This window comes from Callospermophilus lateralis, chromosome 8 (genome assembly GCF_048772815.1).
Source record: "Callospermophilus lateralis isolate mCalLat2 chromosome 8, mCalLat2.hap1, whole genome shotgun sequence".
In the NCBI taxonomy this organism is placed as follows: domain Eukaryota; kingdom Metazoa; phylum Chordata; class Mammalia; order Rodentia; family Sciuridae; genus Callospermophilus; species Callospermophilus lateralis.
Window position 1 is genome coordinate 137,632,361 of NC_135312.1, and position 23,780 is coordinate 137,656,140.

At 37.3% G+C, this 23,780-nt stretch overlaps 1 protein-coding gene across 6 annotated transcripts in view; it reads right to left on the reverse strand.

Moving 5' to 3' along the window:
* Bltp1 (bridge-like lipid transfer protein family member 1) overlaps positions 1-23,780 on the reverse strand; it is a 192,073-nt gene that overhangs the window by 74,273 nt on the left and 94,020 nt on the right. For all 6 annotated transcript variants that reach the window (XM_076864403.1, XM_076864404.1, XM_076864405.1 and 3 more), the window contains exons 38-49: positions 21,985-22,136; positions 21,229-21,379; positions 20,915-21,067; positions 18,828-19,068; positions 17,666-17,808; positions 14,905-15,124; positions 14,306-14,464; positions 12,626-12,801; positions 9,038-9,213; positions 4,590-5,296; positions 3,736-3,981; positions 1,641-1,734 (exon numbers count right to left, since the gene is read on the reverse strand). In XM_076864403.1, the coding sequence (XP_076720518.1) occupies positions 1,641-1,734; positions 3,736-3,981; positions 4,590-5,296; positions 9,038-9,213; positions 12,626-12,801; positions 14,306-14,464; positions 14,905-15,124; positions 17,666-17,808; positions 18,828-19,068; positions 20,915-21,067; positions 21,229-21,379; positions 21,985-22,136 (2,618 nt within the window). The remainder of the gene's footprint in view (positions 1-1,640; positions 1,735-3,735; positions 3,982-4,589; positions 5,297-9,037; positions 9,214-12,625; positions 12,802-14,305; positions 14,465-14,904; positions 15,125-17,665; positions 17,809-18,827; positions 19,069-20,914; positions 21,068-21,228; positions 21,380-21,984; positions 22,137-23,780) is intronic.

Sequence of the window (23,780 nt, forward strand, 5' to 3'; positions counted from 1 at the left end):
CTTCAAATTAAGAGTATATCAGGAGATCAGGGGCTCTAACCTCTGTGACTTTCTACATAAGCATCAGGACTTGGTAGAATAGGTACTGGCATCTCTTCAGACTAAACATATGATTTTAAATGTTTTGATCTTTCTGAACCTCAACTTTTTGTTCTAAAAAGTGTGGATAAAACCACCCGTTCACAGCATTGCAGTGTAGACTGAATAACTGATGTGAGGTTCCTGGCCCACTTCTTAATATTTTCACGTCAGATAATAACACTCCCCCCGACCCCATGCTAAGTAAATAGAAAAAGATCTCATCTCTCACAACCACTGGTATTTCCTGGTCTTTCTTTTAGAACACTGCTTTCGAAACGTAATCTAGACCCATAATGATGCTAGTTTATGGGTCCAAACTATTCCAGCAAGACTTAAACCTAAGATGATTGCTTGAAAGAAATCAACACCACTCATGGCAAAAAGCGACAACCCACTTATAAACACCCACATCAGGGAATGTTCCCAAGACGGTCACCACATCAGGTAGATTTTTAAGTACTATGACTAGAGCTATAACTGATGATTCTTCTTAGTCAATCTATGGCCAAAGCTTCCATTCAGTCATCCATTAGAATGCTGGATGCACTGCAGGACAACAGAAGCACAGTAAGCAGCTGTGACAGCAAGAAGAGCAAGCACTCAAAACTTGACCTAAGTTATCAAAACACACTGTAGTCACAGTAGAAAACTGTTCCATGAAAGGAAATTAGGAGCAAAGGTACATACTACCAAGGACACGAAGAAGTCAAATGGTTAAATGCGCTGATCACAGATAAGTAGTCTGAATGCCCTGTGTAAAGGTGATCATCAACAGAGTTCTTCCAAACAGGACCAAGAACAGAACTTAAAGGGAAAAGGTTCAGAACAAAGTCAAAATAAAAACACAGGAAACCAGCACCATGGCACACACCTGTAATCCCAGCAGCTCAGGAGACTGAGGCGGGAGGAATCCAAGTTCAAAACCAGCCTCAGCAACTTAGTGAGGCCCTAAGCAACTTAGGGAGATCCTATCTCAAATAAAAAATAAAAAGGACTGGGGATATGGCTCAGTGGTTAAGCACCGTGGGTTCACTCCCGGGTACCCCCTCCCATGGCTACCTATACTATTACAAGGATTTCATAAGCTTTTTGGCTAAATTCATTAAAAGCAAAAATGACAAGAGAAAGTTTTAAAATCAAGTGTGAATGAGTAACACTACTTAATGTAATATTAAGATATGGTCTATATTCTTTGCCTATAATATTGTTTCAAGTAACTATTTGAATTACATTAACATTTATTTACATCTTATATGTAAACTGAAATTTGTTCTGTGATCACTTTTCCTGCTAGACAAACTTACAAAGTACTGGGAGTTAGCTTGGTCAGGGGCAGGGGAGAATAAGCAGGTAGCAAAAATTGTTTTAGAAAAACCCATTACTTTCCTAAGAGCATTTTATTTGGTGATATTCTTAATGACATTTGGAATCTTAGTGCCTGAGATCCTTAGGTATAAACCTAAAAATCCACCAAGTATGAGCTCATCCAATGAATATCAAATTTTCTGAAAGACTCTAATGAGCAAGTGAAAGAAAATAATAACAATTAACACACTTACTGTATATTTGGGGTAATTCCTTCAAGAAGCACGATATTAACTCCACCAATATGAGCAGTGGCACATGTCTCAGTCATCTTTTGATGTAAAACATCTTAAATATGAGAAAAACAATTATTAGAATTCTGGAAATAAGATAACTATACTTCATATTAAAATTGCATTTTATTCATGATATACTCAGTAACAAAAGATAACTATAAAATTATGATAAAATCTATTCAAGTATTTTGGAAATACAGGTCTTTATTTCTCTGTAATCAGATACACATACACAGTACCTGCAAAATATACACTTCAATATGCCTTTCTTGCAATAACTAGCCTTTGGTACCAAAACCCTAATAGCATTTTTAATCTCAGAAATACTATTTAGTATTTTCTAAGCTTATTTCTAAACTTTCTTAGTAAGAAAATTTGAAAAATTTAAAAAATTAAAAATAAAGGAAAAAAAATCCATAATTAGCACCCTTGGTCTATGTAATTCCTATGATTTTAACATAGGGTATCAATCTTTTTATTACTTCCAAAACCAAATGAAATTATATATATCTTCCCACTTTTTTCATTTGGCATTTTTTCATATTAATAAATTCTACAATATAATAAACAAACAAACAAACAAAAAACAGCCAATTCTTTAATGCCAGACTTCTGGCTGATTATCTGTTCAGACATCTTTTCACACAGTCTGACTTTTTTTCTTCTACCATGGTATGTAGATCTGGTCTTGCTGAGTCAAAGCATACATATAGTTTATAAAGATTCTGACAAAAAGTACCAAATTAACCTTTGAGAAAGTTAAAGCAATCTGAATTTATTTAGAAGTGAATGAAAATAACCATTTCCCTGATTTTCACCAAAACTGGGAATTATCATTCTTAATTTGTTGCTAAACCCATAGATAAACAACTGATAACTCTTTTTTTTTCAACCCACTGAAGTCAAACCAGTTGTTTATGTCAGCTCAGCCAGGTGAACTTCCGTATACTATGTCCTTTGCTTATATGTCTAAGGAGGACTGATGTGTTTATATTTTCCTTAGCAATCCATATAGTTTCTTCAGAGAATTTTTTAACAGTATAATTTTAGTTTTTAAATAATAAATATAAAGAATATACAATGAAAAGTAGGTTCAAAATAACTTTTATTTAAACCTTACATATTTGTAAATTGTTAATAAAAACATGACTCATAAATTCCTTTATTCATATAAAATAACCTGTCAGTTTACTTTTTCACAACTAGAAAGAAAAGGTGCTGATATTACAGAGTCATTGCTGTGAAGGAATCCCTGAAAGTTTAGTTTCAAATTGCTGTATGTATGTTAGCACTTATTTTTATTTTAACATCTCAGAAACTAGAATGCATTTTATAATCAACAGCAACTGTTGAGCAACATTATATATTGGGCAATATTATTTTATGACACATAAAATCATGGTGGTTTGTTAGATTTACTGAAATGCCATACCTGTGTGATCACTCTTGAGATGTATGGTACGTTTTCATGAACGCATGAAATTTTCTATCAACTAATGAAATTTGGGGGGGAGGAGTGCAGGTGACTGAGCTACAGCCCCAGCCCTCTTTACTTCCTATTTGCCACAGGGCCTAAATTGTCTAGGCTGGCCTTAAACCTATGACCCTGTGGCCTCATCCTCATGATACCTGGGGTTGCCGTGTGCACCCCCTTTCCAGGCTTTCGCAATTACTTCTTACATGATGCCAAAATGAGTACTGGGTTATAAAATTACTATAGCAGTAACAAATAAAAGCTATAAAATAATTCACAAACTTCTTATTTTCTTAATATTTTCAGTTACTAGATAACTCTTACTAGTGGACATTAAAAGATTTTCAAAGATAAAGTGCCTCTGGTATTAAACACATTAGCTAGATATTTATGTTCCCAAATGTTTTCACTGACATCAGAGCTGCCTCAACCTGCTGGTCTTCAATTACACTCAGAGTTCTCAGGACTCAACCACAGAACCTGGAGTCTCATCTCTGGAAGGAAAGGGGCCCAGTGGGACTTCTGGCCCACTGGCTCTCTTGAGCAGAGCAACACTATGGTAGGAGGATCCCAGCATACCTTTCATCTTTTCCTTCAGGGTGAAACTGCCATGGATTCTCTTTAGTTCCGATTCCATTGTCAGCCCACCAATGTCTGCCTCTAGATGTGTGCGGTTCACCATTCCAATCCCAAACACTATTAGAGTAACGTGCTGAGGCTCAGAATTTACCAAGCTACGTTTCCTCTGTGTCTTGGTCAAACTGTTGGTGTCTTGCTCATTCTCAAACACAACTTTACATGTTGGCTCTGTAGGGCTCCGCACTCCTTTATAAGTAAATGGAAATACACTGTTAGACCTGAAAACTGAAAAATGGAAGGACATTGCATATACCATCTCATCTTTCTTTCATTCACATTTGCAACAAGCCTTCTTCCTCACCAAAATGATCTAATCTTTTCAAAACAACATTTTCTAAGTTCCTACTGAAAGTAAATAGCAGAGCCAGATATTTGAAATCTAGTTTGTCTGAATCCCTTAAGAGCACCCTATGTGAGAGAGGAAAGATGGGAAACAAGGCAGTATGAAAACGGAAGGCAATGTTTATTTATTCTCCTGGCAGTGTCAAATTTCTTTTTTTTTTTTTAAGAGAGAGAGAGAGAGAGAGAGAGAGAGAATTTTTTAAAAATATTTATTATTTTAGTTTTCGGCGGACACAACATCTTTGTTTGTATGTGGTGTGAGGATCAAACCCGGGTCGCACGCATGCCAGGCGAGCGCGCTACCGCTTGAGCCACATCCCCAGCCCCAGTGTCAAATTTCTCTGCATTTCAATTACCCATCCAAAACATTTTTCAGGATGAACAACTTGATATTCTTTTTATTACTGCTATTCTATAAACAGATAATTTTAAATCACTAAAATTTCTATTACCTGCAGGTCCAAATGTTTCTGAAGATTTTTCTAATATTCCTGTTGGATCAGAGATGAGTGAATAGAAGTTAAGCAGCTTATACATGTTCTGCCAGCACTCAGCCGAAGGCTCACTTTGTTCTGACACTGTGATTGAATCAGAGTCATCCATATGAATAGTCATGTGGTCCACCACATCTTTTGAACCTTTCCTAGACACTTTTGAAGTTCTTCTTTCAGATCTGCCTAATGAATTTTTGTTCCGGGATTCCTTTTTGTTATTCTCATTGTTGGTCCGTTTGTTCTTTGCATTATTTACTCTACTGCCACCATTAAGACTTCCTCTAGAACTGCGGCTGAAGTCAGAAGAACGAAAATCTCGATGCTTTCTGGTTTTGAAAGTGGGTGTTGGGGAAGCTGATCCGGCTGTGTATCTGCTAAGTTTAATGTCAGTCTGAGTTGCTTTGATATCATCTATCATTGTACTAAACTGGTGAATGAGACGAACCAAAGCCATATCTACATGCTGGCTAATTGACTGACAGGAAATAGTGAAGTTGCAGTGGAAGGTATTATAATAGCGCTTGTTAAGATCGTGGAAGGAAAGGGCACTGGTGGAGTTCTGAGGTGTGCATACAGACTTCTCCATTACCACAGCACTGATGCTAAACGTTTCCAACATTAGTGCTGGCTTGAACTCCAGCGGAGGAAGATTCACGTGCCCTTGCCTAAGAGTTCAAAAAAAAAAAAAGGACAAGGCTTTACTTCTTTTTCTAGAACTACACATCTTTATAAATTTGTAAGCAGACTAATCTCCAAGGTGAAATATGGCATAAGCCATATAAATAATTTTAAGCAAGACAGCCAACAAGATTACGGTTTTTTTCACTAGACAGTCTTCCCTATGGATTTTACTCTGTAACTACTAAGTCAAAGTCAGTCTTCCTACACTAAGAAATGATTTCAATGAAGGGATAAAACAATTCTTTCCTGCCATTCAATGGTAGAAATGATAGTTCTATAATCACAGATCAATTAGAACATATCGCTTAACCTCTCCACCCTCTCTGTACTAAACTACATATTTAATTTCTTCATATTTAATGGAATTTTATTTGCCATTAGAAAGGAAACCCCCATGGCATGCTTTAGCAAGTTTCACGTGGAGAGGAAAAGCAACTGAAACGAAAATAAGAAATACACATGAAAAATACTTAAAATCTTGTACAAAAATTATTTTGGAAAATCCTAATTAAAGATTTTTGTATAAGAATATGAAGCTCAATTTTAATTTAAAGCCCCCGAATCTCAAATTTCCATAAAACAACTACCAATAACAATCTCAAATATCAAAACTTTTAAAAAGGTTATTTTCCCACTCCTTTTCATGTGTACTCTGACTGTACAGTCACATAGGTCAAATTAAACATCAACCTTTTCAGTTACCAAAACAAACAAACAAACAATAACAAAAAACAAAAGGTGCTTTGAAAATGTTCCCAATTAAAGAATTTACAATTTTAAAATGGCACTTCCTTAATGAATACTAATATTGCTTACTTAATAAGAAAAGTGCTGCATCCAAGTGTAATTCATGAAGTTGCACAACCTTAGAGGAAGCCCACATTCAATGCTGACTATATGGTAAGAAAAGGAAAACTCTGATAATGAGAATCAGAACTGCAAAGTAAGAATCTAAAACAAATTTTTAACAGTGGCAAGAAAATCCTAAAGCCAGGAAACTCAAGTAAAAGGGGAAAAAAGCCAAACAACTGAGAGTATGACTGAACACTTGGAGACAAACAGCTGGCATGGGCTCAGCATAAAAAAAAAAACCCACACAATTAAAACGCAAAAATATGTTTTAATCCTTAGTATGTGAAACTACTTTGACTGGAGACAGCAGGGATAAGAAGGCATTTATGAGAATCTATTACATTCCAGACTCTATGCTAAATGTTTAATAACTGCCCTGGCTGTACAGCCTAGTGGGAGTGTTACATGTGTTTCACAAGAAATTAGGACCCAAAAGTAATGTACAAAAATTTGCACAATGAACAATGTGCTTCCAAAAACAAAACCAGGTGAGACTGAAATTAATGACGGGAAAAGGACAGTGCACTTAAGGTCTCCAAATAAGTAATAAGAGTTTCAGATGGAATTATAGGAGATCTGAGAAATAAAAGCCAATAACGAGTTTGTTGTGAGAGTGTACAACATTCAGAACTGAGATGATAGCAGAAAAATTAAAAGGAATGTTAAATTCAACTAGACCAAAGGTAATTCAGTTCAGAGAGCACAGAATCTCTCTGGGAACATAAAAGGGAAGTGTAGTTTGAGGAAGGTCTAATCTCCACCAGTATGACATGCACTTCATAGAAAGGATGGCGGGGGATTTCAATGTTCCTGTGACATTAGAAAATCCTCAGATACTCTGACCTGAAAAGAAGAAGACTGTGACTAGAATCTAATTGCATGTATATGTAATCCACATCTGTCTAATTATGTATAGATTCCATAACACCTGCATGTGATCCACATGCATGGATATGTATATAATGTATGTGTGCATGAACAGATACATGCACATACAAATATATTTAATTTTGTGAAAGCCAGCTATTACAAATAGAAATACAAGTTTAGCTCAGATCTTTCAACCCTAAACAGGGAGTACATATAGGTATTAATATTTTGCTGTCTAGGTTCAAATTTGAATAAACTTCAATCACTATGGTATTTTTCTCTGAGGACAGGCTTGCTACTAGGTCTTCACTATACAAACAACAGACATTTATCACTATGACTCGCTCAGTCTGTCAGTGATTGGCCAATGCACATTTGCTTTCAGTCTATACACAGCAGTTAGCTGTGTTGCCCCTGGTTTCCCAGTGATAAATCCTCAGGATATTTACAAAGATAAGTAATCTGAAGAAGCTGGATAACAAAGATGAAAATTAAACAAAGACACTGGTAATACTAGTAGAGAAATTCAACTCAGTATAAATGGGGTGGGAAAAGACATAGGACCATGGGACCATAGGAATGCTGATTCATTCACTCTGGGGAAAAACTAGGCGTGCAGCCAGAGGAAGTGGCAAGGTAAACGCACTGACCTACAGAGGAAAGCGGGAAGTAAGAAGACATCCAGAGGAAGCACTGCTGACACTGCTGACACTACCCAAGACACAGTTCCTGACACTGAAGACAAAGGGTTGGAACCAACTGACCCTTGCTTATAAAGGAGTACGACATTTCTCCAGAGAAGATGCTCATTCAGTATTCTACGTTGTACAGTGAGAAGGAAAGAACTGTGCAAAATACCCTTTGAGAGGTTTTACAAAGAAATAAAGTTTAATTCTCAACATTTCTAATGTTTTATATTACAATGTATTAAGTGTTACTTTTTCATTTCTCTATACATGTGAAATTAACATAAAACTTCTAATGTTTTAACAAATATTTCAAGGTCTTAAAAGCAACTTCGTTCCCTTTAATTAAAATCAGTCTCAGCTTTTGTGGCTACTGTCATGGTACCACTCTACTGTGAATGGCAAGGAGTCCTGTATTTAATAGAAAAGACAAGGCAATTTTGGTGTTCCTGTGATATTAGAAATCCTCAGATATTCTGACCTGAAACAAAATTTAAGAAATCCACAATTTTCTCTATATCACTCTGTGAAATTTTATAAAATCTAATTTTGTTAAGTTATAAAAAGTATTAAAAAGAATATTTCAAGTGAAAAATATATTTTACTTAGCTATATATTGAATAAAAGTGCTCTTTACTTCTAATCTACCACCTTGCAAACGCATGAATAGGATTAACTGAAGGCTGCATAAACTTTTAGTCACAAATGCTACCTGGGATCATACCCCACCCCACTATTCCTACTCATGAAAGGTCCAAGATCAGTTAGGTTCTGTTAGTGGGCGTCCCACTGCCTGTGAAGCAGTTAAGAGACTGTCAATGTTTAAGAATACAGATGGCAGCACAAGACGGCTTGTCTCCCACCAGGTTACTCAGGCTCTGGCTCAGTTTCGGATGGCTTGCACTCTCAGTGAGGTCTCCATGCTGCTCCTAATTCAAAACACCACCTGCTGCAAGTCAACTCAGACAGCAAGTGAAGAATCCTAAACAGATGTGAAACTGCAATCCATAAGGCCACAGATACCCCACTGCTGCAGGCCAAGGTAACACTGAATGCTTTTATCAAGAAATGCACTTCAGACAACCCTCGTATGTGTGCCAGCATGGTATTAAAATGTCTTAAAATAGACCTCTCAATAAGTTAACATAATGAACAAGTTAATTCATTTAAAATGTGCCTACTTTATTAAATAGAAATTATCTTCTAAATAAGATATTAGAATCGTTTTCTCACTAGGATTAGAAGAAAGCAAAGTTAAAAGACAAACAGGAGGTACAATTCTTGCACAAAATTATACAACAAAATGCAAAAAGATACCTTCTTGCTCTTTTGCCTTTTCTCTCTTTTGCTGTATCTGAATCCACAATATCTGCTCTGAGGCAGTCCAAAGTCCCCGAAAATGAAAGGTGTTCTCCAAAGTACATTCGGTAGCAGAGTGGCACTGTGTCCTGTGACTGGATGCCTGTATGACTCAGAAGAGGTTTAAAAACGACCTGAAAGACAACGAACACTTGCTTGGTTGTAATAGTCATCTAACACTTGTTTCTAACAGTCCTTCTTTTACATTGTAATCGTGTTTATGGAACTGCATTACTCTGGTTAAATCTCCAGTTAACTAAGTTTCCCAGTCACTAACAGGTTATCCGGCAGAAGCAACTGTAGGTGTCCAGCAGAACGGCACTATAATCTCTAACTACTGACCCTGCTGCACGGTTCTTTTCCTCCTCCCACAACTCCACTCAGGTGCTGTACTCTGCTTTGCTCAGCCACCTCCTGACTCTCATAGTATGTTCTCCCACAGTGGTCTTGCCCTGATGCTTAAAAATCCTATCTAAATTGACAGGTACACTTATTCAATGAGACCCAAATCTACATTTTCAATTATCCTACATCAATCCTAATGGAAAATTCTTCCCTCTACAAAGCTGAAATCATCCTCCATCTTTCTTAATATTAATCATCAATTTATGCTCCAGGTTAATCCTCTGTAGTCACTAGGGGGTTGGTTTCTGACTGAATTCTTTTTCTTTGCCATCTCAAATTATCATTCTGAATGACTTCATCAGCCACACAGAAAACCGGACCCACCGTTAGTTAACTTAGGTATGTGACTTCTTTGTCTCCATAACCTTGACTTAAACTACATTTTAGCAACTTCCTTGACTACATCTCTTCACCTAGTTTTTTCTTCCTGCCTCTGCTGTCCATCATACCTATCCCCAAAGCTGTGCATCTAAGCACACCAAGAGAAAATGACATCTTTCACTGGCGCTTTAACTCAACCCAAACCTGCAACTAGGTCTTCAGCACTATTTGCCATCTGCCAGGGAGCACTGGTGAGGTCTTTTACCCATTCAGTGCAGACTTCACACATGTCTAAATCATCTCACCCAATTTTTAAATTTTTTAACTGATACATAAAAACTTTACATACTTATGGGGTACTACACAATGTTTCAAAACATGTATATATCATGTAATGTTCAAATCAGGGTAAACATATCTATCTCTACCTCCAATCTTATTTATTTTTAGTGAAAACATTCAAAATCTTATCTCCTAGAGATTAAACATATACACTGTACATTATCATCATCTATAGTCAGCTTACTGTGCAGCCAAACACCAGAACTTCTTTTTCCTATGCAAATATAACTTAGTATCAGTTAACTGACCATTCCTCATCTACCCCTCCCCTTCCTCCCGTCCAGCCTTGGGAAGCCACCAGTTCTATTCTCAACTTCAATTAGAACAATGTTTTTAGATTCCACGTATGAGTGATATCATATGGCACTTGTCTTTCTGTACATGGCTTATTTCACTTAACAACATAATGATCTCTGGCTCCATCCACATTGTTGAAAATGACAGGATCTATTCTTATTTTCCTAGCAGAATAGTATTCCATTCTGTATAGTTTCCACATTTTCTTTACCCATTCCTCTGTGGGTGGGCACACAGGTTGTTTCCATTTCTAGGAAAATAATGCTACAATGAACACGGGAGCATCAATGTCTCTCTAACATACTGATTTAATTTCCTCTGCATTTAAAACCAGTAGTGGGATATTGCTGGAGCCTCTGGTACTTCTAATATTTCGGAGGAACCTCCATATGTGTTCCACAAAGAATTCACTTTACACAATATGTTACTGTACTATTTAATATTAATGTTCTTGGTGGATTTTAGAATCGTGTATGTAACAGTATCTCTAAAAACCACATACTGGACACTAATACTACTATGAATCTACTGCACACAACAAAACAAACAAACAAAATACCCTTTTCCTACTCTCCCTTTTCTAAAGAAGAAAATTAGCAAGTCCCTAAAAACTACTCATATTATAGAGAAGTAAACGTCGTAAAAATTTTTAATGGCTGACATAAACGATACATAAATGACCTCCTTTTGTGAGAGAAACATTGAAGCTAATAATGTGCACACCAAATTCAGTCAGAAACCAAAGCCCTAGTGAGTACAGAGGATCAAGCTGGGAGAATAAACTGGTGATAAAGATGGCTAGGAGGATGGTTTGAATTTTGAGGAGGAAATAATATTGTCACTGGGACCAACCTCAGATAAATGAAAGTGTAGACCTGGTTCTCATGAATAAATGGCACCTGTCCCTTAGACGGGGTTTTTGAGCTTCAGGAAAAATAGTGAGCAAGAATGTTCCTTGGGAGTCAGGAGGAGGCTGAGGAGAGCAGTGGCAGCAACTCCTGGGCCGCGCACCACCCTCACTGCCTGCCCCAGACCCTGATGGAAGGTCCCTTCTCGTCTCTGCGGCTGGCTTCAGGTCCCCACACCTCGTTTGCCCGTCTGCTGCATCCCCAGCTCTTCCTTGCCCCTGGCTGGTTAGGTATGTGGATGTGTTCCAGCCTTCTCATGACAAAATGATGCCTCTCAGTACTCAGCGCTCTTGCCCCAACCTCCCGCTGCCTTCTGGTCCAACTAAAAAGCACGTTCCAAAGGATTTTCCTCCTCATGCTCCCCATTTAATCTACTGTCCCATTTATGGCACACCTATAAAAACTTCAACTGAGCCCACATATACTACTTATGGTGACTTTGGATATTTATGGTTTTTTTCTACTCTTTTGAGGGAAGTAATAACTAAATGATTAGTGACAATATTCATTAATAATGTCATTAATATTATTAATATGTAAGTTCTACATTATAATTTCCAACCTATCTTAATGCACCTGGGTCAATTTCGTTGAAAAAATTAACAAAACTGGGAAATGGGACTTTAATGGATTAAAGGAGATCTCCGTAATATTTCTCCTTTACCTTTTCAAACCCAGAACCATTGAAGCTCAGGGTCTCATTACCTCTGTTGTGAACTATTTCAATAACTCACCTTTCAATTCTAGTTACTCTAATTCAACCATTTAACACATGGCTACTTCTATATTTCTAAATGTATACTTTATTTCTCTGTTCTAAGATCACTATCTCCCAACTGTTCTCTCCATAAAGTGAACTTACTCTTAACACTGTACCAAAGACCATGGGAATGATTAAACTTTCTAGTGATGTCATTCAGCCAATTTGTTAAAAATAACAAAAAATATTACTATGAGGCTCTCTTCTCTAATGGTCAACTATAGATACTTAAATACATTTACAATTAATCCATGTACTGTTTTATTTTTTATTTTTTTTTTCAGTTTTAATTTTATTTTTTTATTGGTTATTCAAAACATTACAAAGATTGCAGAATCACATCGGTTCAATGTACTGTTTTAAAGCTCCTCCTATTTGCATGGAGGCTTTTAGCAAACAGGAGAGCATACAAATTCTCACTAGAACTCCAACGTACACAATGCTTTATGGTTTCAGTGGCTAAGTATTGCCAAGGAAGGAATCATTATAATTACAGAAAACAGACTGGCTCACCTGTGCATCAGCTAGCTGAACAGCAGGAAACCCTTGGTTAGCTTCTTCTACACCTGCCACATCATCCTGACTAGTGCTATGCTGAGAATGTGTCCCATCCAATGTATTCTGGTCACTAGACAAGACAGTGTTGAAATCCGAGGCTGAGGGTATTGTAGGAAGATTGGGTGCAACACCTAACAGAATAAAATTTCAGTAATAAAATGTAAATTATTGTGAATAAAAACATAAAAGGGCACAACAAGGTAGATTCTTTGAAAGTACTGTAGTGACATTATCAAACCATTTAAGTAAAAAACATTAGTACTTTCAGGTCATTTTACATAGATGATTGATTTATTAATGAAAATTAAATTTTCAGAAAATAACAGTCATCCTTATACAATAGTAGGGCCTATCAGTCCAAAATGTAGAATTTTACAGCAGTAGCAGGCTGCCAAATCAAGTAAGCGGGGCAACAGCTAGGGTCCCTGGGGCAGAAGGAGATAACATAGCACACTTTCTTTCCTCTAATTACTCTTTATCATTTAACCTGCAGGCAAAGCTCTCATGACAGAGGGGAAGCGTTCCTTCCTGGTTCTCTTGAAATTTAAACTACATTCTCTCTGGATGATGTGCAACTAGCACCAGATAGAAGCATCAAGCTCTCTTTCACCTTCTTTAGTCAAGGGCCAGTGCTAAGAACCCGCATTCAGTCAGAACCAAGCTTAGCTCCAGATTAAAGGAGGTTCATGCCAGCCAGAAAAAGGGCTGAATAAGTCGTACACATCAACCAGTTTTCATTCTTTCATATGGTGTGTTTGAAGATCTACCTGGAATTCAAATAGTTGGTACATGGATTTTTACCTGCCTTCCTTAAGCAGCATCAAAGACTACTTTGCTATTCTTTACACATACACACACACACACACACACACACAGTATACATATGTATGTATATGTTATATATGAGAAAATAATACATTAAGTAAACTTGGAAAAACAGAAAAGGAAAGGTAGGTCTTCGTGTATTTCTGGATATAGCTACCATTACTTCCTTGGGTAATGGCCTGCCATCTTCTTCCTACATACACACATGGCCCTCCTTGGTCTCTCTCCTTGAGGAAAGGACCTTACTTTACTCTTCTAGTACTCCTTTAGACTTCACTGAACATTTATTAACTATAAAGATGGTAGAAATAATAGTTGTGTCTCAAAGGGATCTGGATCCCTTATGCACTTAGGGAGAGAAAGTATGATTCATATAATTATTTTCACAAAGGTTAAAATTGTCTTCCTTTCCAGATGTTTTCAAACTCTCACTGCATGATTATGTCTCCGAAGGATCTGGGTAATCCAAAAATATTTTCCACATTGTAGGTACATAATGCTAGACTTTGCGTTCTTTTCAATGGCTTCATTTTCTGTTTTGAAAAAGCAACACCGCCACACTAAATGGAAATATTAAACTCTTCAAATTCTACACAACTCGCATCTGATGTAGCTGCCTTTCTACAAGCACACAGGGCAACTGTGACTGCTCACCATCCTTTCTGCTAACTCTGTTATCAAATGCATTTATAAAAGGGGTAATTTCAACCAAATGGTACTTAAATGTCTAACACTTTTTGTCCTCTGAAAAACAGGATTTTGCTATAAGTAGGTATGCCACTTAGACCAAATAATATGAAAATCCAATACCTGTTGGAAGACTGTTGTGTCCTGATTTTGTGACAGGAGATTCTTGCACTGCCCCACCTCGGTTACCCACAGCGTTTGACATCCAGTTATAGAAACTCACAGACGATGGCTCAGACAGCAAGGGATGCTCAGACAGCATGTCGGTGGCCACTGAATTTCCTAAAATTAAGGTCTTACTGAGCACAGAATTACTTATGCACATAGAGACAGAAAGTATGATTCACATAATTATTTTCACAAAGGTTAAAATGCCCTTCTTTCCAGATGTTTTCAAACTCTCACTGCATGATGTTGGCATTTTGATACTAAGGCATTAATAAACAGCTTAGTTTTACTTTAACAGGGTAGACATTCTACGTTGGTTGGTCAGGCCAAAACCCATATCACATGCTCATGTTGACTTTAGATGGCACTACAATTTAAAAATATAAACCAACCAAACTTAGGAAGAACACAATTGTCTTGCATTTTCTCAAAAATAAAGTGTAATATTTATATGAAAGATTAGTTATGTGACCAAAGTATTATATTTTAAGAACGGTGTTTTAAAAATTCCCCATAAAAAGTAAAGTTTTAATGGCCACATATAGGAGAGGCACCTGTTCTTGTCAGGGAGCTACTTTTCACAGCTGCACTGCTTCTCTGAGGGGTGCCTTCCAGAAGGTTGTGCAAGCTGGGGAAGCTGCCGGTCAGGTAGCTGAGCAGGCTCTCCTTCCTCGGACTCTCCTTTACTGGCATCCCTGTGCGTCCAACATGCACTGGGGAATCCGTGGCAGTGTCTCCGCTGGTGTAGCTCAGAGAATGATATGGATGAATGCCCTAGAAGGAGCAACAAAGCATTCTTTCCCATGCATATAAAAATGACTACAGAGAACTATAACTACCATGACCGCTGCCATTACTGCTAGCAGTTCTGCACACTGATGCCAAAATGACTGTGTCCACCAGGACAGGATAAATGGGAGATACCTGTGAGCAGGTACTATAACAATAATGTTCTGCGGTAATAATAATGTTCCACAGTACATTACACAGGGCCACTTTTATTGTTGATATTATAGTGAAGCATATTGCCTTATTTTAGCCATGTATCATTAATTCCCTCCTAAAGGAAGCAACTCAAAGTCCACAGCACAGCCTATCAAACAGATGGTGGGAAATCAAATGCTAGTTAAGACCTGGGGAGCAGGAGACAGGGCAACAGAGCTTCAGAAAGTTAGGGGTAAGGTGTTGGTGGAGAATTCCCTAGTGCCAGAAGAAAAAAGTGGCCTGATATAATTCCTTCCATCATTGTTTATTTATTGAACCAGCAAAGTAATACCCAGGGACAGTCACCCTTACACAAAAACTAAGTAAAAAATATATTTACTGAAAATGATCTGTAACAAGATAGATACCATCAAAAGCAAAGTCTAGGAACTCACAGAAACTTTATGAATGGAAAGCTATCTACTTTCACCACCTTCCCACAGCTTCTTATTTGAAGTCATCACAGACTCCTCCTACCTGGAAGGAACCTTCTCATAGGAGCAGGAGGTGGAGGCAAAGGCTCACAGTGCTGTGAAACCCTGTGAAGTCCTAACCCTCTAGGGAAAGCAGAAAGGGCTGTACATTCTACATGGAGAAAAGGGGAGGAAGAGTGTCCATGCAGGCAGAGACAGGCACTTGCAACATATGAAACACATGCTAACAAAATAATGCATGTTTTGTGCATTATTTTATTTAATTCCCAAATTCTCTAAAGCTGGAAATAATTTCTAGCTCACAAAAGAAGAAAATTTACTAATATCACCTACAAGGGAATAGTCAGTTGTAATCCCTGACTTCTTTCCCCAAATTCTTCACACTACACTTATAATCTGACACTCTGACACCATGAGTCCGTTTTCTTACATCTTCACCTACAATGTACATTATGAAAGGTTTTAGTCTTCCAATATGATAGGGAAAAAATGGAAATCTCATTTTAATTTATATTTATTTATAAGAGAATATATTTTCACATGTGTACATACACTTTCTGTGACCTGCCTGTTTATGTCCTTAACAATTTTTTTTTTTCTTTTCGGTGTTTGGCCTTTACTTAGTGATTAGGACAAATTCTTTATATTTTTGGAAAAAAGTATTTTGCCATGTGTCTATTTTGTTTACATTTTTTTCTATAAAATATAGAAATTTTATATTTTAATGTTGGCTATCAATTATTTATTTTATGGATTCTGCGTATGGAAGTAAGTAGACTTTTTACAAAACTTTATTTTATTTATTTATTCTTATACAGGGGATCGAACCCAGTGCCTCACATGTGCTAGACAAGTGCTCTTCCACTGAGATACTACTCCAGTCCCCTAAATGTAGGTAGACTTTTAAATAAAGAAAGCAAAATTATTAACCATTGATTTCATCATTCAGAAAAGCAAATGAGCAGAAAAAATGACCTACTACAACACAAGCTTATTAAGTGGCAATCCTCTTCTCGGCACTTTTGAATTCTTAATTCAGTTACTTCTCACAGAGGAGTTAGCACTGAACCCATCGGGCAGAAGAGGAACCGACACAGGATGCAATGAAGAGCTTATCAGGCACAGAACAGGATTCAAGCCAACACAGTTGTTACCAGGGCATGTCGAGCCATTTGGCTACATGCTGTCTCTTATTAAGCATCCTCAGAACTTCTCAAAGCAAAGCCACATAGCCAAAGTCATAAAAACCCTAATCCAAACCATATACTGATCATTTACTGCCTAAAGGGCTTCTTGTTAAAACTGATATTACAAGACAAATGACATTTTCAACACTGAACTTTATTGAACACTGTATTTAATTAAGTCAAAGGAGAGCATGAAGGCTTGAAGTTAAAGCATATCTTATTCAAGAGTAATTACTGACCAAACAGTCTTCAAAGAAATACATATACTGGCAGGCATGATAGCACACACCAGTAATCCCAACCACTCAAAAGGTTGAGGCAGGAGGATTGCAGTTGCATGAACAACTTAGAAAGGCCCTAAGTAATTTAGCAAGATCCAGTTTCAAAATAAATAGGGCTGGGAATATGACTCAGTGGTTAAGTGCTCCTGGGTCCAATCCCGAGTATAGGAAGGAAGGAAGGGAGGGAGGGAGGGAGGGAGGGAGGGAGGGAGGGAGGAAGGAAGGAATATATTCCTTTTAGGGGGGATATATATATATAGATATAGATATAGATATAGATATATATCTCCTAAAAGCTACTAATCAAGTTCATTTCAACATAATGAATCATTTCAATATTTAGGGGGGACAGCTAATATTTAAATTCGAAATAACAAAATTTTAGGTCTTCTCTTGAAGTCTGAATAACCAACAACAGCAATAACACACCTTTATTTTTAATGCAGAGTCACTATGGGTGTGGGTTTTGGAAAGTTTTCTCATTATTTCAGCTCCCGTTACAGGTCCAGAGCTACCTGGAGGTGGCCGCTGGGCTGTTCCTTCTAGCAGCATTGTGTGTTCACTGACTGTGGCTGAAATGGGTGAAGGAAGAGGCAAGTCAGATATTACCACACCCTTCCTTGAAACATCAACCTCATTGTTCTGGTTGTATAACCACACTCAACTTTCATGATGTGACAAATTAATTGTAGAATCTGGTAAAATTTACTCTTTTCTCTCCTTTATTCCCAAATCCCAATCCTCTCACTAGGTCGCAAAAAAAATAGAAAGAAATAACTGTTATTTAATCTTTCACATATGACATACAAATGACACAAACAGCAAATACCAGTTCAATCCTGCTCAAGAAAATACAGACTGTCATGGACTAACAGACACCTGTCAGTAATGAGAAAAGATATTCACTGCAAGACTCTTTCAACTTTGAGCATACTTGATTTTTCAAAACATTTGTAATAAATTTTCATTGATGTTACATGTCATAATAATAATAAAAATTAACTTTTGGCAAAGAATGAAACAGCATTGTATTAACAGATCTGTAGATTCAGTGTAGGCCTCCAAACTTAATTACGGGAATAAGACAAAGGCACCTTTAAAACCAGATAAACAAATACTATTTTAAAAAGAAAATTTACAGGTTTCACTCATAACATTTTGTTACACAAAGATGTCTTTGCACTGGTAGATTAGGAGAAGGCTATTATATTTCATAAAACTAACTTATATAAATCAGGTCCACAAAAAGATTCTGAAATTACCATCATGTATTTGGGTTAATAAAAAGCCATGCTTCTAAATTAGGCCACGATATTTTCAAATCTGGGACACAAATCATTAAAATCATCATTAAAATCATTACGAGTATTGTGCTACCAAGTATGTACCACCCAGCTAAAAGATATGCTTGTATTAATAATTCATTGATAACTAAAGGAGAAAAACAAAAGGGTCTTGATACCTTGTAAAGTGGCATATTAACTTTATTTATAGAAGATGCACATGACTGAGCATAAAATCAGACAATGATGACTGTAAGAAATATCCTGTTAGAGGTAAGAAAATATACAGCTGAGGCTTACAAAATTACCTGCATCAAATTCAAACTCTGCTCCATCAGCACTGGTATCACTCTGAAGACCACCCCCATTATCCAGCCCAAGTCCGTCTTCATGCTCATGGTCCACAGTTGCATGAGGTTTCAGGGGCTGAGCTGGTCTGTGTAAGCTGACTCCTTTAAAAGCTGGTGTCACCACAATAAACTTCATCCACTGCCTTGCCAGTGCAACCAAGCCTTTCTTTAAAGTGACCAAAGCAGGAAGTCCATCACTCTGTAACAATGACATGGGCGAATTTCAACTAAAGTAGGAAGTTGCCCTTCAAGTGCTTTGTATACATTTGTTCATTTAAATATCGAAAGCTTCATTTAGAGGGGAAGAAACTAAAACTTAGATGTTAAGCAACTTGTCCAAAGTTACCCAAGATTTCAAGTTGACTGTAGAACCCCTCCAGGGTTCCTGTATTGGAAGCTTGGTTCCCAGAGTGGCAGTGTAGACAGGTGATGGGATCTATAAGAGGTGGAGCCTGGTGGAGACCACTGAGGTGTTGCTCTTTGGATTCATTAATGCATTTCTGGAGAGATTCTTCGTTCTCAAGACAGGGTAGTTTAAAAAAATTAAGTCTGGCCCCTTCCATCTCTGGCTTCCTGCCATGTGATCCCTCCCTCTCACTCACACTTCCACTATCTTGCAATCCACTAAGGGGGCCTCACCAGAGACACACTTGGAATGTCCTTGAACCTCCAGAACCGTAAGCTAAATAAATCTCCTTGCTTAAGCACCCAACCTCAGGTGCTTCATTACACAGAAAGAAAGCTAATAGATGCCAGTCTTTAAATACAGCGCTGCACATTTCTGTCATAAAACAATACAGCAGCAGCAGGTGAAAGAAGACACTAGACATGAGGTGCCACTTTACCCCACAGGGTGATGATTGTGAATGAAATTTTTAGCTATTTTCCTACTAGCACCTAAATCTAAAGAGAAAACATCTATCTAATTCTTTACTCTTCTTTCCAGTAATTCCTCTTGGTAGGAGAAATAGCCAATTCGATTGAGGGGAGCCATTTACTAACTCGGCCCACTTACTTCTAAGGAATACCAGGTCCACAAGCCTGCCTCTTCATTTTTAGAATCAAGTTACAAGGGCCATCCTGTGCTTCTCCCTCACAGGGGAAGCTACCTGGTGAAGCACCCATCCATAAGAGATGTTGCCATCCTCTCTCTGGTCCAGCTTCTCTACCTATGACTAGATGGGCAAGTGTACTAGGGACTTCTCAGTCCTCCACAGTCAGGAAGTACAAGAGCTATGCCAGTCTAAATATCTTTTGGTTTTTTGTTTTTTTAATTTTTTTATTCTAATTTGTTATATATGACAGCAGAATGCATTACAATTCATGTTACACATATTAAAAATCCATTGCTTGTAGAGGTTCTTGACCTGCATGGCCAGTGGTTTGCCTGGCCACTGATAATACTAAAACTCTGTCTCTAGCTTGGCTGAATATGCTTGGGTATGCTCTATTGCCAAGAGCCTGGAGAAGGAAGGCATATCCACAAAGCTCTAAAACCTTGATTGTGATATGCTGTATGCTCTTCTACAGGCAGAGAGGAATGATATTTATTTTGCACAATTGTATGTTCTTATCTCAATCCTTATTAGTTCTTATTTCAGTATACCTTGCTATAAAATCTGATTCTGGTGATCACTCTCTTGCTTAAACCTCTATTCCTGTAGCTTTTAAGACACAGCTTTCCTGCTTCTCCTGCCTCTCCTTCCTCTCCTTCCTCCACATTTTGTGTAGTTCTATTCAACCCTCCTATTATTCCTTTAAATTTCAGCATTTTGGGGGATTCCATCCTTAACCAGCTTTTCACTCAGTTTACTCCACGGAGCAATCTCATCCACGTCCACAACTTCTTCTAATATGGCTGTGTTGTTAATTCCCTGAAATCAACCATCTGACCACAATGTTGACTATTAATCTGTTTCTCCCCAGATTTCTCCTTTGGACTTTCCACATGCATCTCAAACTTACTGACCTCACTGTTGCAGGTCAGTGGTCTACATCAAGAATGGCAGCCTCTTTAAAGCTAACATTTGGTTTCAGGAGCTCACCATGGTAGCATCATCGATGATGGAGTAATTTGCTTGGTGTAGGTAGTGATGAAGGATATTGCAGAGCAAACAGGAAGGATTTTCTTGGAGAAAACGAGCAACTTTTGTAAGCCTGTTGTATTTGCTTCTTAGGGGAAAATGTACACTTTTATTCTGAAATCAAGCAATCACAGATTTAGAATGATATGTTTGAAAGATTCTATAATAAGCGATAGTAACTAGAACCTTCAGATCTGACACTTTCCAATAAGGATTAACAGTAAGACATTATTTTCAGTGACATATGTATAACCTGATGTTACGGGTAGACTTACCTCTAGGGCTTCTGTCATTATGCATCCCATGACAGCACAGATTCTCAGGGTTCCCTCAGTTTCTAATTTGTTTAAGGACGACTTGAGTTGATCAATGGGAACAAGCCAGGCACCAACAGCTGGAGTTGCAGTGCTTAAGAGGTTCAGCTGCCTTTTAAAAGCAATACAAGGTTACAGGTGACTGTTAAAATTTATATTTCAAACCACCTCCCATAACAACTAAGCTGTATATTTTATTCAAGCAAAATTACTTTTCTTCCTTTTGACCACTGATGAATTATGAAAAATGGATAACAGAAAGGAAAGGAAAAGGGCTGGGGTTGTGGCTCAGTGGTAGAATTCTGGCCTAGCATGCTTGAGGCACTGAGTTCGATCCTCAGCACCACATAAATGTAAAATAAAGACATTGCAAAAAATAAATAAGTAAATAAAGACATTGCATCCACTTAAAAAACAAATAAAAAAAAGAAAAGAAAGGAAAAATATTTTCACTTGTCAGAGGTGAAAAGAGGATCAAAAGTCTAAGTCAGGATGACAAGCAACAATAAAATTAAATCACTAGGGAAAAAACTGGGTTGCAAAAGGTGAGAATAATGTTTAAAGAAAGTCTGAAGAAAGGAAGAAAAAGGAGCAACCCTAATACTTTCTGAATTCGCTACATCAGGAAAGCAATTCAAAAAATAGGTGAAGCAGAGTTACATGCTAACGGAAAAACAGAAGAAACACCAACAGACCACAGACTCTTGAAACCTGTACCTAGAAAACGCGTGTGTGAGAGACCTCACATTGGTGGGAGCTGCAAAACTAAACCAGATCTCTTTAATGGTCAGCTTCATGCTGCACGAGTCTGGAGGTGGAGGCATCAGGGGCAGATCTTTTTTCAAATCATCAGATTCGACACCTTCATCCTATACCAAACAAAATGCCAAAACTTGTTAATGTATAATTAATACCTTAAAAATACTAACATAGAAGTTTACTGGCGTTTCAGTGTGGAAACCTTTCCATCTAATTAGGTTTTCTACAGATAGCATTCTTACATGAAACAGACAATGTGAATCTTGCTCAACCTCAACCTGAGAAATATCTATGGAAACTTGAAAGCTTCAAGGAGCATAATTGTAAAAACCACTTGCATTATAAAATGTAAATTAGAAATACAAGAACTCAAGAGCTTCAATTGAATTCTTCGATTCTTCATTCATTTGTATTTGCTTATAGATACTCACCACCGCTACTTTTGCCAGCTAATGAAAGGGGTCTTAAGACTTGCCAGAGACCATGTGACTATTAAGCTGAAGAATACTTCAGAGAATTAAGGTCTCTGCAATCAGTCCACTCTCCACTTGACTTTAACACAATATTTCAAACTGGCAAATAAAGTATCCCCCAAAATACTACTGTAGCATGTACTTAAATACCACTTTTTAATAAAAAAAAATTCTTAGCCATTTTGTAGCTAATAATATTAATCTATACTGAGAAATATAAATGATATTTTTGAAATGGACAATCATCATTCTTCTGAATGTAGGGAGGTAAGTCGCATAATAGTAAAGAAAAAGGTCTTCTACCAGTTATATCTATTTACAGATCTGTAATTTGCTTTTAAATACTATTAGCTAAGAAAAAATTTTTTTTTGTTTTGTTTTGATAGTATGATTAGAAAATGACGCATACACTAGGCACAGTAGTGCATGCCTATAATCCTACAAGGTTGAGAGGATGAGACAGGAGGATCAAAAGTTCAAAGCCAGCTTCAGCAACTTAGCCAGGCCCCTAGTAACTTAGTGAGACCCTGTGTCTAAGTAAAATATAAAATAAAGGTCTGGGGATGTTGCTCAGTGGTTAAGCACCATTGGTAGCCATTTAAAAAAAAAAAAAGGAAGAAAGAAAATGAAGCATGTCCACAAAAAGAACTTAGAATCCTAAGGGTCACAAGTAATTATAACATCAAGAATCAATAATCAGGGGCTGGGGATGTGGCTCAAGCGGTAGCGAGCTCGCCTGGCATGCATGCGGCCCGGGTTCGATCCTCAGTACCTCATACAAACAAAGATGTTGTGTCCACTGAAAACTAAAAAATAAATATTAAAAAAAAAATTCTCTCTCTCTTAAAAAAAAAAGAATATTCATAGTGTTCAATCTCTTATCAGAAATTCTAAAATCTAAAAAATTTCAAAAACCTCATTTACAAAGGGACAATAAAATCTGAACTGATGAGACACTATTTATCTGGCTTGATGTTTTTATTAATGCTGTGCAGAAATATTTAAAGATGAAGTGCTGTCTCACATCACATTAGGAGTTTATGTAACATGTAGTACATATTCCATGTTGCTTTTATTTTTCTTAAAAAAAAAAACCTAAAGTGCAGTTGCTTCGGAGGCTGAGATACGGGAATGAATGGCCTGAGTAAAGGCAGTTGGAACCAGTCCACCAGTCCACACAACACAGCAAGACTCCATCTCTTAAATAATAATAATAATCCATGGGGCTGGGGTCATAGCACAGTGGTAGCATTCAATTCTCAGCACCATATAAAAATAAAA